Below are 16,210 nucleotides of genomic sequence, written 5' to 3'. Positions count from 1 at the left end.
CTGCCTGCCCGGCAGACCTGGAGGTCTGTGGCTAAATCGAGTGTGCCTACTGCGCTGGCCAATCAGATAGCTCAAATCGATTCGCCTACCTACAGCTGCCACAACCCCGGTCACAGCAAAGTTTAATACTAGCCTACGTGAGATTTCATTACTTTTATAACCATGACCAGAGACTGTCAAAGAATACAGCAAAGGGCTGCTGTTAAAAAAAACAAAAAAAAAAACCTTTTCTTTATTTAATTAGGCAAATCAGTTAAGAACAAGTTCTTATTTTACAATGACGACCTAACCCGGACAATGCTGGGCCAATTCTGAGCCGCCCGATGAGACTTCCGATCACGGCCGGTTGTGATACAGCGTGGGATCAAACCAGGTTCTGTAATGACCCCTCTAGCACTGAGATGCAGAGCTTTAGACCGCTGCACCACTCGGGAGCAATGAGCGAGTTCATGTGTACGTTCTTTCAGTACTGTTTTTATTCAACACTATTACCCAACATAACATGCTTCTAACTACTTCCACTGCAGCTGCAATGAATGAGTAGCCAAGTGTATCGATAGTCCAGCGTTAAAAATAAATAATCATTCTTAGCAGCTCGTCGTGTCTATTTTTAATATTGAGGAGTAGGCCTATTTCACTTTCTCTGGTCATAGGAACAACATGAATTTGTGCACGAGGCAGACGTGGTGCGACTCGTGTTTTGCCATCAGGTGGAAGACGGGTCCCCTCTTTGGTCGGTTTCGCCGGAGGAAAGGAAGGAGAGAGCAGACCCTCTGCTGTTTTCCCTCCCTCCGCTGAGACTAATGCCGCGTTCAAAACAACTGGGAACTCGGAAAATATCAGACGTCTGTGCGTTCAAAACAACTGGGAACTCGGAAAATAATGAGATCCGACTGGGGGAAAATCTTTTTTTGAATGGTCATCCAAAGCGGGCATGTTTCTAGAACTCTGACTTTCCAACCTGAAGATCACTGATGTCATGATTTGACCTTGTTTTTTTCCCAGAGTTCCCAGTTGTCTTGAAAGTACCATGACCATCATATCCAGTAAAATAAAAAAAGCGAATTATTTCAAATTACGCTACGCTGTGCCTCGCAAGAGCTACACCAACTGATCTATTTAGTTATCAAAGCTCGAGTTCTGAAATATAAACTGGTCTGAGAAGAATAATATTGCCGGGCATGTAGCCGATATGCTGTTATAGTGTATTAGGTCTAAACTAACCCCCCCCCCCACCACCACACAGTACCTAACCATGGAGAGCTCGTTTGAGGGGAAGGACTATGTGTGTGGTCGTCTGCTGCAGTACCTACTGGACTGTTCTTGGACTAGTGGTTTCTCTGAGAGGCTCTCCTTCCAGTTGCTGGAGTCTCTACTCTACAGGGTCCAACTCAGCGTGTTCACCGGCCGGCTACAGAATGCCCTGGCCATCCTACAGGTAAGCAACTTTGAAGACATAACCCGAGAGCACCAGCAATCTAGCTGCACACATCAATTCCCGGTGCAATTCCAAGTCATATGGCATGTTTTTTTCTACCATCAGGCCAAACCGATTTAATACCTCTTGGATTAGCTATTGCTACACAAAATGCACAAGATGCTCAAGGGCAAACAATCACCTCTCTGGCATCCCTGTTCATTCCAGAATGCCTTGAAGTCGGTCACTGAGCAGTGCATTGCTGACCACCTGACCGCGAGTGACCGCTGCCTAGTCTGGCTGTCCTTCATCCACCTGACAGAGTTTGACCGCCTGCCGGCCAGCTTGTATGACCCGGCCAACTCCAACCCTTCCCGGGTGGTAAGCACAGAGTCCTTCGCCCTCCCCTGGAGAAAGCCGCTCGACGTCCGCACCGAGCCTGATACACTTATCGCTGTGTTCGAAGGTGAGCCTTCACCATCGCCACGATTCAACGACTGGAAACTGTCCCATGTTTTTTTTTTTTTTTTTTTTTTACAGGTCTTTTACTTAGCTTTTTCACACAGTCTATAAATGTTCACTTTGTCCACAGTTACTCATGGTAAATGTAGTTGACTTGCAAGCCTAAAAATGTTACGCTTCCATTTAGACTATTTCCACTGTTACTTATTACATTTTTCTTCAATTACTGCCACATTGATGTTAATGTAGTTTACAGCTGAGAGGGGCATTGATTTCATTCTTGTTTTTTTCAACGCTAGATGCAGTACGTCAGTGCACAGACCAGACTCTGCCTCCCAGTGAGAGAACTCTGGTCTGTCTGCCTCTATACACAAACCTCATCGCCTGCTACAGCCTGCTGGGAAAGTAAGCTCAACGCTAACATTCTGCTAGCTAGGGGGGCGTGTGTGTGTGTGGCCCCCAATAAAATCTGTCTTGTGTGTAGTGCTGGGCGGTATACCATATTTGACTATATACAGGTATTGATGCACAGACGGTTTGGGTTTTTACTTTACCTTCTATAATGGTATTTCAGTGTTTGGTTTGATAAATGTGATACTCAACTTCCGACACGTGTAATGGTTTTGTTTTTACATACTGAGACAAAAATATAAACGCAACAATTTCAACGAGTTACAGTTCATATAAGGATGTCAGTTATATCAGTAAATTTAAATAAAGGAACTAGCCCCTAATCTGTGGATTTCGCATGACTGGGCAGGGACGCAGCAATGAGTGTGTCTGGGAGGGCACAGGCCCACCCACCTGTGAGCCAGACCCAGCCAATCAGAATTAGTTTATTACAGACAGAAATACTCCTCAGTTTCATCAGTGGTCTGGTTGGCTAGGTCCTGGGCTGCCTTTATGGTAGCGAAATGTACATTAAATTGTCTGACAACAGTTCTGGTAGACATTCCTGCCGTCAGCATGCCAATTGCACGCTCCCTCGAAACTTCAGACATCTGTGGCATTGTGACAAAACTGCACATTTTAGAGTGGATTTTTATTGTCCCCAGCACAAGGTGCACCTGTGTAATGGTTGTGCCGTTTAATCAGCTTCTTGATATGCCACACCTGTCAGGTGGATTATCTTGGCAAAGGAGAAATGCTCAGTAAAAGGGATTTATATAAATTTGTGCACAAAAGGAGAGAAATAAGCTTTTTATGCATATGGAACATTTCTGGGACCTTTTTATTCCAGCTCATGAAACATGGGACCAACACTTTACATGTTGCCTTATATTTTTGTTCAGTATAGTTTATGCGTTTGCTACTTGGGTCGTCTCTCTCCTTCCACATGCCACTTCCCCATGTCAGTCAAGAAGAGTAGAATTGCTCAAGCACTTGGTTTAAGTTGAACAGTATAAAACGATCCGAATGGAGAGAGCCCCATTTGAAATCACTTATAATGTACACTAGATGACAATGTATGTGGACACCTGCTCATCGAACATCTTATTCCAAAATTATGGGAATTAATATGGAGTTGGTCCCCACTTTGCTGCTATAACAACCTCTACTCTTCTGGGAAGGCTTTCCATTAGATGTTGGAACATTGCTGCGGGGACTTGCTTCCATTCAGTCACGAGAATTAGTGAGGTCAGGCGCTGATGTTAGTCGATTTAAGCCTGACTCTCAGTAGGGTTTTTCTTTTCAATTTTACTGTTTTCTACATTGTAGAATAATTGTGAAGACAAACTATGAAATAACAGATGGAATCATGCAGTAACCAAAAAAGTGTTTTCTATTAGAAATTCAGCTTTGCACACTTTTGGCATTCTCTCAACCAGCTTCACCTGGAATGCTTTTCCAACAGTCTTGAAGGAGTTCTCACATGTGCTGAGCACTTGTTGGCGGCTTTTACTTCACTCTGCGGTCAAACTTATCCCAAACCATTTCAATTGGGTTGAGTTCGGGTGATTGTGGAGGCTAGGTCATCTGATGCAGCACTTCATCACTCTCCTTGGTCAAATAGCCCTTACACCACCTGGAGGTGTGTTGGGTCATTGTCCTGTTGAAAAACAAATGATAGTCCCACTAAGCGCAAACCAGATGGGGTGGCGTATCGCTGCAGATTGCTGTGGTAGCCATACTGGTTAAGTGTGCCTTGAATTCTAAATACATAGGCAACAGTGTCACCAGCAAAGCAGCCCCACACCATCACACCACCTCCTCCGTGCTTCACGTTGGGAACCACAGGCAGAAATAATCTGTTCACCTATTCTTAGTCTCACAAAGACACGGTGGTTGGATCCAAAAATCCCACATTTGGACTCAACAGACCAAAGGACAGATTCCCACTGATCTAATGTCCATTACTTGTGTTTCTTGGCCCAAGCAAGTCTCTTCTTTTTATTGGTGTCTTTTAGTATTGGTTTCTTTGCATCAATTCGACCATAAAGGCCTGATTCATGCAGTGTCCTATGAACAGTTGATGTGTCTAACTCTGAAGCATTTATTTGGGCTGCAATTTCTGAGGTTGGTAACTCTAATGAACTTATTCTCTGCGGCGTAGGTCATTCTGGGTCTTCCTTTCCTGTGGTGGTCCTCATGAGAGCCAGTTTCATAGCGCTTGATGGTTTTTGCGACTGCACTTGAAGAAACTTTAAAAGTTCTTCATTTTCCTGATTGACTGACCTTCATGTCTTGAAGTAATGATGGACTGTTGTTTTTCTTTGCTTATTTGAGCTGTTCTTGCCATAATATGGACTTGGTCTTTTACCAAATAGGACTATCTTCTGTATACCACACCTACCTTGTCACAACAACTGATTGGCTCAAACGCACAAGAGTGAAAGAAATTCCACAGATTAACTTTTACCAAGGCACACCTGTTAATTGAAATGCATTCCAGGTGGCTACCTCGTGAAGCTGGTTGAGAGAATGCCAAGAGTGTACAAAGCTGTCATCAAGGCAATGGGTGACTACTTTGAAGAATCTCAAATATATCAAATATATTTTGATTTGTTGAACACATTTTTTTTTGGTTGCTACATGTTTCCATATTTGTTATTTCATAGTTTGTCTTCACTATTACTCTACAATGTAGAAAATAGTAAAAAAAAAAAAAAAAAAAACCTTGAATGACTAGGTCTCCAAACTTTCGACTGGTACTGTAGATAGTAGTTCATGAACCTAGGGTGGCAACACACACTCATAAATAAACTTTTATTATTAAAAAACATAAAATATTGTCAAATAAGATGAACCTACTGACTTAAAATATCATGACATTTTGGTCTTATCGCCCAGCCCTACTTTTGTGTTTGGACAAGAAAGGTCTTAACGTGTGTACCAATGTGGTTGGGTGGTTGTGTGTGTGTGTGTGTGTCATTAAACATTCTACTAATATCTCCTTGCTAGTCTTACCTTAAAACTGACTTGCACCCTGTAGGTACGATGCGGGCCTGGAGCTGTGTGAGTCCCTGTTGGCGCTGTGCCCGCAGTCCTGTGTCCTGTTAGATGCCCTGTCAGGGCTCTACGTGGGGAAGGGGGACTGTGAGCAGGGTGTCTGCGTGTGGCTACGGGCTCTGTCCCAGTGTCCACACAATGCAGAGGTCTTCTACCACACCTGCAAGTTCTTTATGGCACAGGTCAGTCTGTCTGTTAGTGCGTTGGGTGGCACTCCTGGTCATTTCAAACGTTATATATCCCTTTAGGGACAATTAAGAAGGGCATAGTCAATTTACATGTAGTGACATCATTTTGTGTTTTTTTGCACTAAGATTCTTCATGACCTAGCTAACCTACAGTGCTTTCAGAAAGTATTCATACCCCTTGACTTATTCCACATTTTGTTACAGCCTGAATTCAATTTTTTTTATTTATTTTATTTTTTTTTATTTATTTTTTATTTAACCTTTATTTAACCAGGTAGGCAAATTGAGAACACGTTCTCATTTACAATTGCGACCTGGCCAAGATAAAGCAAAGCAGTTCGACACATACAACAACACATAGTTACACATGGAGTAAAAACAAACATATAGTCAATAATACAGTGAAAAAAAAAAAATGAAAAAAAAATAAGTCTATATACAATGTGAGCAAGTGAGGTGAGATAAGGGAGGTGAAGGCAAACAGATATATGTATAAATAAATAAAAATATAAAAAGGCCATGGAGGCGAAGTAAGTACAACACAGCAAGTAAAATAAAAACTAAAAAAAACACTGGAATGGTTGGTTTGCATTGGAAGAAAGTGCAAAGTAGAGACAGAAATAATGGGGTGCAAAGGAGCAAAAAAAATTAATAAATAAATACAGTAGGTAAAGAGGTAGTTGTTTGGGCTAAATTGTAGATGGGTTATGTACAGGTGCAGTAATCTATGAGCTGCTCTGACAGCTGGTGCTTAAAGCTAGTGAGGGAGATAGGTGTTTCCAGTTTCAGAGATTTTTGTAGTTCGTTCCAGTCATTGGCAGCAGAGAACTGGAAGGAGAGGCGTCCAAAGGAAGAATTGGTTTTGGGGGTGACTAGAGAGATATACCTGCTGGAGCGCGTGCTACGGGTAGGTGCTGCTATGGTGACCAGCGAGCTGAGATAAGGGGGGACTTTACCTAGCAGGGTCTTGTAGATGACCTGGAACCAATGGGTTTGGCGACGAGTATGAAGCGAGGGCCAGCCAACGAGAGTGTACAGGTCGCAGTGGTGGGTAGTATATGGGGCTTTGGTGACAAAACGGATGGCACTGTGATAGACTGCATCCAATTTATTGAGTAGGGTTTTGGAGGCTATTTTGTAAATGACATCACCGAAGTCGAGGATTGGTAGGATGGTCAGTTTTACAAGGGTATGTTTGGCAGCATGAGTAAAGGATGCTTTGTTGCGGAATAGGAAGCCAATTCTAGATTTGACTTTGGATTGGAGATGTTTGATGTGGGTCTGGAAGGACAGTTTACAGTCTAACCAGACACCTAGGTATTTGTAGTTGTCCACATATTCTAAGTCAGAGCCGTCCAAAGTAGTGATGTTGGACAGGCGGGCAGGAGCAGGCAGCGATCGGTTGAAGAGCATGCATTTGGTTTTACTTGTATTTAAGAGCAGTTGGAGGCCACGGAAGGAGAGTTGTATGGCATTGAAGCTCGCCTGGAGGGTTGTTAACACAGTGTCAAAAGAAGGGCCAGAAGTATACAGAATAGTGTCGTCTGCGTAGAGGTGGATCAGAGAATCACCAGCAGCAAGAGCGACATCATTGATGTAAACAGAGAAGAGAGTCGGTCCAAGAATTGAACCCTGTGGCACCCCCATAGAGACTGCCAGAGGCCCGGACAACAGACCCTCCGATTTGACACACTGAACTCGATCAGAGAAGTAGTTGGTGAACCAGGCGAGGCAATCATTAGAGAAACCAAGGCTGTCGAGTCTGCCAATGAGGATGTGGTGATTGACAGAGTCAAAAGCCTTGGCCAGGTCAATGAATACGGCTGCACAGTATTGTTTCCTATCGATGGCGGTTACGATATCGTTTATGACCTTGAGCGTGGCTGAGGTGCACCCATGACCAGCTCTGAAACCAGATTGCATAGCGGAGAAGGTGTGGTGTGATTCGAAATGGTCGGTAATCTGTTTGTTGACTTGGCTTTCGAAGACCTTAGAAAGGCAGGGTAGGATAGATATAGGTCTGTAGCAGTTAGGGTCAAGGGTGTCCCCCCCTTTGAAGAGGGGGATAACCGCAGCTGCTTTCCAATCTTTGGGGATCTCAGACGACACGAAAGAGAGGTTGAAGAGGCTAGTAATAGGGGTGGCAACAATTTCAGCAGATAGTTTTAGAAAGAAAGGGTCCAGATTATCTAGCCCGGCTGATTTGTAAGGGTCCAGATTTTGCAGCTCATTAAGAACATCAGCTGACTGTATTTGGGAGAAAGAGAAATGGGGAAGGCTTGGGCGAGTAGCAGAGGGGAGGGCAGTGCTGTTGTCCCGGGTAGGGGTAGCCAGGTGGAAAGCATGGCCAGCCGTAGAAAAATGCTTATTGAAATTCTCAATTATAGTGGATTTGTCGGTGGTGACAGTGTTTCCTATCTTCAGGGCGGTTGGAAGCTGGGAGGAGGTGTTCTTATTCTCCATGGACTTTACGGTGTCCCAGAACTTTTTTGAATTTGTGTTGCAGGAAGCAAATTTCTGCTTGAAAAAGCTAGCCTTGGCTGTTCTAACTGCCTGTGTATATTGGTTTCTGGCTTCCCTGAAAAGTTGCATATCACGGGGGCTGTTCGATGCTAATGCAGAACGCCATAGGATGTTTTTCTGTTGGTTAAGGGCAGTCAGGTCAGGAGAGAACCAAGGGCTATATCTGTTCCTGGTTCTAAATTTCTTGAATGGGGCATGCTTATTCAAGATTATTCAAGGCATTTTTAAAAAATGACCAGGCATCCTCTACTGACGGGATGAGATCAATATCCTTCCAGGATACCCCGGCCAGGTCAATTAGGAAGGCCTGCTCGCTGAAGTGTTGATTAAATATAAAACAAATTCTCACCCATCTACACACAGTAGCCCATATTGACAAAGTGAAAACATGTTTTTAGGAAATCTTCCAAAATGTATTAAATTCAATACAGAAATATCAAATTTACATATGTTTTCACACCCCTGAGTCAATACATGTTAGAATCAACTTTGGCAGCAATTACAGCCTTTCTGGGTCTTTCTGGGTAAGTCTCTAAAAGCTTTTCACACCTGGATTGTACAATATTTGCACATTTTGTCATTTTTTTAATTCTTCAAGCTCTAAAGTTGGTTGATCATTGCTAGACAGCCATTTTCAAGTCTTGCCATAGATTTTTCAGACAGTTTAAGTCAAAACTAACAAGGCCATTCAGGAACATTCAATTGCGTCTTGGTAAGCAACTGAAGTATATTTTCGGCCTTAGATTATTATCCTGCTGAAAGATGAATTCTTCTCCCGTTGTCTGTTGAAAAGCAGACTGAACCAGGTTTTCCACTAGGACTTTGCTTGCGCTTAGCTCTATTCTGTTTCTTTTTATCCCCGAAAAACTCCCTAGTCCTTGCTGATGACAAGCATACCCATAACATGATGCTGCCACAACCTTGCTTGAAAATATGAAGTGGTATTCAGTGATGTTGGATTTGCCCCAAACATAATGCTTTTTATTCAGGACATAGTTCAATTCTGTGACGTTTTTTTGCAGTTTTACTTTTGTGCCTTACTGCAAACAGGATGCATGTTTTGACATATTTTTATTATTTTCACTGTCATTTTAGGTTAGTATTGTGGAGTAACTACAATGTTGGTCCATCCACATCCATTATACTCTAACTATTTTAAAGTCACCATTGACCCCATGGTAAAATCCCTGATTTGGTTTCCTTCCTCTCCGACAACTTAGTTAAAGGATGCCTTTATCTTTGTAGTGACCGGGTGTATTGATACACCATCCAAAGTGTAATTAATAACTTCACCATGCACCAAGGGATATTAGATGTCTTTAAAAAAAAATAAAAAAAATAGATCTACCAATAGGTGCCCTTTGCAAAGCATTGGAAAACCTCCCTTTGTGGTTAAATCTGTCTGAAATTCACTGCTCTACTGAGGGACCTTAAAGCTACGTGTATGTGTGGGGTTCAGAGATGAGGTAGTCCTTCAAAAATCATGTTCAACACTTATTGCACACAGTGAGTCCATGCAACTTATTATGTGACTTGGTAAGCATTGTTTTCTTCTCCTGAATTTGTTTAGCCTTGTCAATGAAGGGGTTGAATACTTGAATCAAGACATTTCAGCTTTTCATTTTGAATTCATTTGTAAAAAAAGATACACTTTTTTTTTTTTTTTAAGTCAAAACATAATTCCACTTTGACATTATTGGTATTGTGTGTAGGCTAGTGGCAAAATCTCAATGGAATCCATTTTAAATCCAGGCTGTAAAACAAAATGTGAAAAAAGTCAAGGGTGTGAATACTTTCTGAAGGCACTGTATGTGTCTCTGAACAGGAGAAGTCAAGTTGCATCACTCCTCTGTTCCGGGAGTTTGTCCTGTCTTTCTGTGATGGGGAGAGAAGTGAACAGAAACCTGTGGATGTGCTACGGTAGGACATTCCCTCCCAGAACTTAAGCAGGAATGAGTGTCCTAACTCTCTTAACTTAAAAAAAAACAACCAGACTTTTTGTAAACCAAGTTGCTTCTTTTTTGTAGAGGGGTATATGGTTAAATGTTTAATGAATTAATGCAATCTCCATTTCTTTTGAAGGTACATCCTTGGTATTCCAACAGAGGACATCCTAAGAGGCCCAGTTATCAAAAGTCAACTTCAAGAGCAGCTTAGTCACCAAAAGCCTTACCTGAACCTCGTCCACTGGCAAGTATTGTGCTGTACTGCGCTGTGATACGCTGGCTGACCCTACACTACACATAAGCCCAGTTCTTTTTCATATATGGCAGTTCAATGCACCATCGTTAACAGTTTATAATAAGGTTACCTTTTCATAACGGTTTTTAGAATGAGGTCATTCATTCATTCATCAATACAATAAAACATGATAAGTCATTTCACACAGTCCGAGACAGTTGTGTTTTCTGGTGTCTTGCAGTCTGTGGCAGTGGGTGCACGGTAGTGTTGGGGAGGCGATGGATGCTTTCGAGAGAGCCCTGGGAGCCGTAATGCAGCTAAATGTCCTTCGAAAGTTATGGATGGAGTGAGTCCAGTCTTACAATGTCTTACACCAACTCCTTAACGTGCGTCTGTTTCATCCTCTCACCCAGTATCGCCATAAGGATAGTACTATCGTTCCATGGGATGATGGGGCCACATCTGGTGAGAGTCAAGCCAGATCTAATGCTCCTTTATAGCGATGATGAACAGGCACACATACAATAAAAGGGTTCACAAGTGGGAGCACAGGATTTCATCAGGATGACTTTGCATCCAATCAGAAGGCCTTACCAACTAACCAACCACAGTGTGGTTGGGTAGCGGCTATCCTCCACTCAGCTTCTGACAGGGGCTGCCTTAGCATTAGCAAGCGTCCAGGTGGGGGTAGGCCCAGAGACCTAACGGAACTAACCTTTTTACTGTTCTCTCCAGTTATCTCCTTTTTACCAGCAGTAAGCTAGCCGGGAGCCCCTCCAACGGCAAAGAGCTCCGGATGTTATCAGACCTGGTCCAGCGTTGCCTAGTAACTGTCCCCTCCAGGCTAGAGGTTCCGTTCAGCTCGGCCCAGTACTGGAGCTGCTTCAGATTTCACAACAAGGTAATAGAACCGCAACTGGACTTGTCTTCACTATGACGACTGATCAGATGAGCCCCAATGACAAAAATAAATCCAGAGAGCCAATGTTGATCAGGAGGGGTCTATGAAGTTGAATCCTTTCTTTAGCGTTTGTGGTATTTGAAATGTGCAATTGCAAACTTCTCCACACTCAGGTTATGTTCCACTACCTGAGCTGTCTGCCCCAGTCCCAGCACCCCCATATCCTGGAGAGACTAAAATACACCATGCCCACCAACGCTGAACTGGCCCTGAGGTACCCAAAGCACCCGACACTACCGGCCTAAACCTGTTGTAAACTAGTCCCGCTTGCTTTGACATGGACAGAGGGTGATAGAAGTTGGAATATATTCAAGTTGGAACTTTGTTAGAGCCTTATTGTTGTTTAATCTCTGTTAGTTACTGGTTGTGATGTCACGTTATCTGCTTGTGGAATCTATTATTATCTAGGTTAGTGTTATAACTGCGGCTCCGGTCTTATTTTGTTGTCTAGGCTGTATTCTCCAGACGATTAGGTTAGATTTTTGTTGCTGTTGTTGTTGTGTAGGTTGCTGCATCAAGAATGGCAGGACGGAAATATAGAACATCTGAAATTCCAGGCCAGAATGTTGAGCAGTAGCATTCCAAACTATCTGGCCAACTGGAAAATGTAAGTCCAAACTTTCTCCTGAGCTGTGGATTATTATTATTATTAGGTGATTATCTTTCTAGATGGTTTTTCACTGTTCTGATGCACTTTTCAAATGCACTTTTCCACATTAAAAAAAATGCAGCTTCTGTCCTGCTTCAATCGCAGCTTTGAAAAGCCGCTGCACTTGAATTGCGGTTATAGCTGACAGGCTTTTGTGCTGTGTTTCTCGGCAGAGCGATCGCTGTGGAGAGGGAACTCAAGGAGCGCTCCGAGGTGAGTTAGAGGGGGGGGTGTGGGTGGGCAGGGGGCAATGAGCGAAGTGGGTAGGGGCAGTGAAACAAGGAAATACTAGTTGGGCAAAAATAGAAGCGCAAAAGACTGGTTAGGGCTCTACGCTGACCTATTTTAAAAAGGAACCTGTGTGCGCCTAAGTTGAAAAATGTAGGGGCGCACAAATGTAGGACCACAATGAAAAACATTTTGACCTAACAAGCTGTTTTCTTTGTAGTAATGGTGCAAGCATAATGGTCATGAATCTGCGCTCAGTGTATTCTCCATGGGCTGCGGTACAGTGAAATAGTCATTGCAACAACTGGTGAACTGGTGCTCGTCGCACAGCAAAATATTTCGGTGCGTACGCGAGTAAAATGGATTGACTGTAGAGCCCGGCTGGTAAGGGAGTGGATGGGTGAAGGTTAAAGTTTAGGGAGAGGGATATGACAGTAAGTTAGCAGGAGGGTTGTGTGAATGTACACTATATCATGTATGTTGCTCTGTTAACATGTTGATGACTCTGCTGCTGTCCCAACCTCTTGTCAGTGTTTCGCTTTGCATATTTACCTTGACCCAGCTGTCCCATAATCTTCCCTTCATTTTGTTGTAATCTATTTCTTCCCTACAGGCTGTTGTCAGTGTTCGCCACAATGTAATGTATGACAGTTAAAAGGCTTACAACTGACGTTGGGGACAAACTGGAATGGTTGGATTTTGTTGCTCGGTAACAGTTTGGTCTATTAGAGACAAACTAAACTAGTTACTAAAACCACTGACCTCATTCCACGCTCTTTCTCCTGTTTTGTCCTTGTCCTCCGCTAAACTGACATGTGGCTCCCGCGTTTGGTATTTTTGTTTGTTTTTGTAGGTCCGGCTTCTTTATCAGCAAGCCCTGCAAAAGCTTCCACTGTGTGCCACCCTATGGAAAGATGTAATTTCCCTCTCGGTTACTATCTCTCTGATACACACTTCTCAACAAAAAAAGTTTGTTTTTTGTCCCACCTGGGAGATAATGCACGCATGTTCACCTACCCCCCCCTTCCCCCTCCTCTCTCTCCCTTTCCAGCGTCTGCTGTTTGAAGCTGCGGAGGGAGGTAAAACTGATAAACTGAGGAAACTTGTTGACAAATGTCAAGAGGTGGGAGTGAGTCTAAGTGAGCCCCTAAATTTAGGCTGGAGCAAAATGGAGGGAGAGGATCACTGAGGATAACCACCCCCCACCCCCTCAAAAACAAAAAAAAAGGTTAAATCTAAGTCCAATCAGACCAGACCACTGCCTAGGTTAGCCAGAGAGAGAGGGGCAGACTCTAGAGGCAGACCCTCCCGCAGTAGGACTGTCTCCAGCCGGGAGATGTCTGTGGGCAGGACGGTTGCTCGCTCATCACCGAAGCCAATGAATGAACTCCCTCCCTGTCCAAACTCTGGGCCACGCACTCAGGGTTATATCACCTTACATCATGTACGTAAGTATAGACCTGCTAACTAAGTGACACGTCTTTTTCCCTTTTTAATTTACATGTTCCTTTTTTTTCCCTCATGTCACTTAATTTTATTTTTACCTTTACGTACGAGGTTGAAGACTTTTGACTGACTATGGCATCCTAACTGGGATGTTGACGTGCGTCTGTCTTGAGTGTTTTTAAAGGTTTTCCCCAAAATAGTGACGCTCGCTGCTGCCTTCTACAGTATGTAACTTTTTGTTCCAGTGTCTCCCAAGGGAAGAGATCAAATTACCTGTTTATTTCGCTATTTGTTTTAAGAAGTGATTAAAAAAAACATTAACAATCGCATGAAAATTAAAGGGCTGGCCATGGTGACGTTAAAATGGCTGCCTGCAAAAGTATTTATTTGGCCCCTCATCATTGTCCCATGTATTTTTGAGACTGCGGAATGCTGTGATATCCCCTCTGCCAGACAGTCGATCAGCGGGGAAGACCCTTTAAACACATCACCAGGCGAGGATAGTCACAAACATCTAGTTTAAATGTTCTCATGTGCAATTTTGTTTTTGTCAAATATATTACAATGATTAGGCTATTTGAGAGGAGCCAAGGATGAGTGTTTCAACAGTTTTTGTATGTTGAATTTGAATGTGTTTATATTAAATTATCTAATGAAATTCTGTCCTGTCTTTATTTACTATGTGAACTTTTAGTGGGTTTGGTCAGAGGGAGCTTGTCAAGTGGAGTGAAAACGTGTTGGAAGTTTACGTACACTTAAATGAGTTTTAATGACTCCAATCTTTCAACCACTCCAGAAATTTCTTGTTAACAAACTATAGTTTTGGCAAGTCGGTTAGGACATCTACTTTGTGCATGACACAAGTCATTTTCCCAACAATTGTTTACAGACAGATTATTTCACTTATAATTCACTGTACCACAATTCCAGTGGATCAGAAGTTTACATACACTAAGTTGACTGTGCCTTTAAACAGCTTGGACAATTCCAGAATATGATGTCATGGATTTAGAAGCTTCTGGTAGGCTAATTGACATAATTTGAGGTGTACCTGTGGATGTATTTCAAGGCCTAGAGGCGAAAGAAACGCACAGGTATTTAGGCGAGGTGCTGGCTAGCGGAGTGGAACACTTAAAAAAATAAAGGAGAGCCGTACAGTCTAGGAGCTCAGATGCAAAAATATGTCTTCTTCGGGGTATAATGACAAACACTGCAGGATGAATCATTTATATAGTGTCTAATCATGGCCAGGTGTGGCCTGATATCATTGGTTAATTCTCATATTAAAATAGCATACAAAAAACAAATGGATATGATCATAGATACAATTTGTCTACATAAGCCTACAAACATTTACAATAGCAAAATCACAAGAATGGCTTCAGATCAAAGTCTACATTGAGACCGAAGGGAGCAAGGGGCTTTAAATTAAAGATCCAAGCAGCCTCTCATTTTAACAAATTGTTGAGGTCACCCCCTCTCCGAGGGAGGGTTGATATGTTTGATGCCAAAATAATGTAGAGACGAAATCAAGTTTATTTAACCAGGTAGGCAAGTTGAGAACAAGTTCTCATTTACAACTGCGACCTGGCCAAGATAAAGCAAAGCAGTGCTACAAAACCAACACAGAGTTAGTTACACATAAACGTACAATCAATAACACAACAGAAAATCTATGTACAGTGTGTGCAAATGTAAAAGAGTAGAGGTAAGGCAATAAATAGGCCATAGAGGTGAAATAATTACAATTTAGCATTAACACTGGAGTGCTAGATGTGCAAGTAGAGATACTAGGGTGCAAGAGAATAAGTAACAATGTGGGGATGAGGTAGTTGGGTGTTCTATTTACAGATGGGCTGTGTACAGGTACAGTGATCAGTAAACTGCTCTGACAGCTGATGCTTAAATTTAGAGAGGGAGATATAAGACTCCAGCTTCAGTGATTTTTGCAGAGAACTGGAATGAAAAGCGGCCAAAGGAAGTGTTGGCTTTGGGGATGACCAGTGAAATATACCTTCTGGAGCGCGTGCTACGGGTGGGTGTTGCTATGGTGACCAGTGAGCTGAAATAAGGCGGGGCTTTATCTAGCAAAGACTTATAGATGAACTGGAGCCAGTGGGTTTGTAACGAATATGTAGTGAGGGCCAGCCAACGAGAGCATACAGATCACAGTGGTGGGCAAGTTGCTGCAGGGGGTGCTGAGATGTTGGCCGGGGTAGAGGTAGCCAGGTGGAAAGCCTGGCCAGCCGTAGAAAAATGCTTATTGAAATTATCGATTATCGTAGATTTATCAGTGGTGACAGTGTTTCCTATCCTCAGTGCAGTGGGCAGCTGGGAGGAGGTGCTCTTATTCTCCATGGACTTTACAGTGTCCCAAAACGTTTTGGAATTAGTGCTACAGGATGCAAATTTCTGTTTGATACAGCTAGCCTTAGCTTTCCTAACTGAGTATATTGGTTCCTGACTTCCCTGAAAAGTGGCCTATCGCGGACGCTATTCAATGCTAATGCAGAATGCCACAGAATGTTTTTGTGCTGGTCAAGGGCAGTCAAGTCTGGGGTGAACCAAAGGCTATATCTGTTCTTAGTTTTACATTTTTTGAACGGAGCATGCTTATTTAAGATGGTGAGGAAAGAACTTTTAAAGAGGAACCCGGCATCTTCTACTGACGGGATGAGGTCAATATCCTTCCAGGATACCCGGGC

At 42.9% G+C, this 16,210-nt stretch overlaps 1 protein-coding gene across 3 annotated transcripts in view; it reads left to right on the top strand.

Annotated features, from left to right (window-relative positions):
* The window catches only part of LOC129866720 (zinc finger C3H1 domain-containing protein-like), a 28,036-nt gene extending 13,873 nt beyond the window's left edge, over positions 1-14,163 (top strand). For 2 of the 3 annotated variants that reach the window (XM_055939554.1, XM_055939553.1), the window contains exons 23-34: positions 1,247-1,438; positions 1,646-1,883; positions 2,179-2,284; positions 5,313-5,511; positions 9,866-9,960; positions 10,123-10,230; positions 10,463-10,567; positions 10,957-11,122; positions 11,296-11,396; positions 11,688-11,789; positions 12,005-12,044; positions 12,913-14,163. In XM_055939554.1, the coding sequence (XP_055795529.1) occupies positions 1,247-1,438; positions 1,646-1,883; positions 2,179-2,284; positions 5,313-5,511; positions 9,866-9,960; positions 10,123-10,230; positions 10,463-10,567; positions 10,957-11,122; positions 11,296-11,396; positions 11,688-11,789; positions 12,005-12,044; positions 12,913-13,248 (1,788 nt within the window). In that variant the 3' untranslated portion in view covers positions 13,249-14,163. The remainder of the gene's footprint in view (positions 1-1,246; positions 1,439-1,645; positions 1,884-2,178; positions 2,285-5,312; positions 5,512-9,865; positions 9,961-10,122; positions 10,231-10,462; positions 10,568-10,956; positions 11,123-11,295; positions 11,397-11,687; positions 11,790-12,004; positions 12,045-12,912) is intronic. The other variant, XM_055939555.1, reaches the window with a different exon arrangement.
* The last annotated feature ends 2,047 nt before the right edge of the window (positions 14,164-16,210 follow it).

The sequence above is a fragment of the Salvelinus fontinalis genome, chromosome 12, assembly GCF_029448725.1.
Source record: "Salvelinus fontinalis isolate EN_2023a chromosome 12, ASM2944872v1, whole genome shotgun sequence".
Lineage (NCBI taxonomy): Eukaryota > Metazoa > Chordata > Actinopteri > Salmoniformes > Salmonidae > Salvelinus > Salvelinus fontinalis.
Note: the sequence above shows the minus strand (reverse complement) of the source record. Positions and strands in the feature narration are given on the sequence as shown.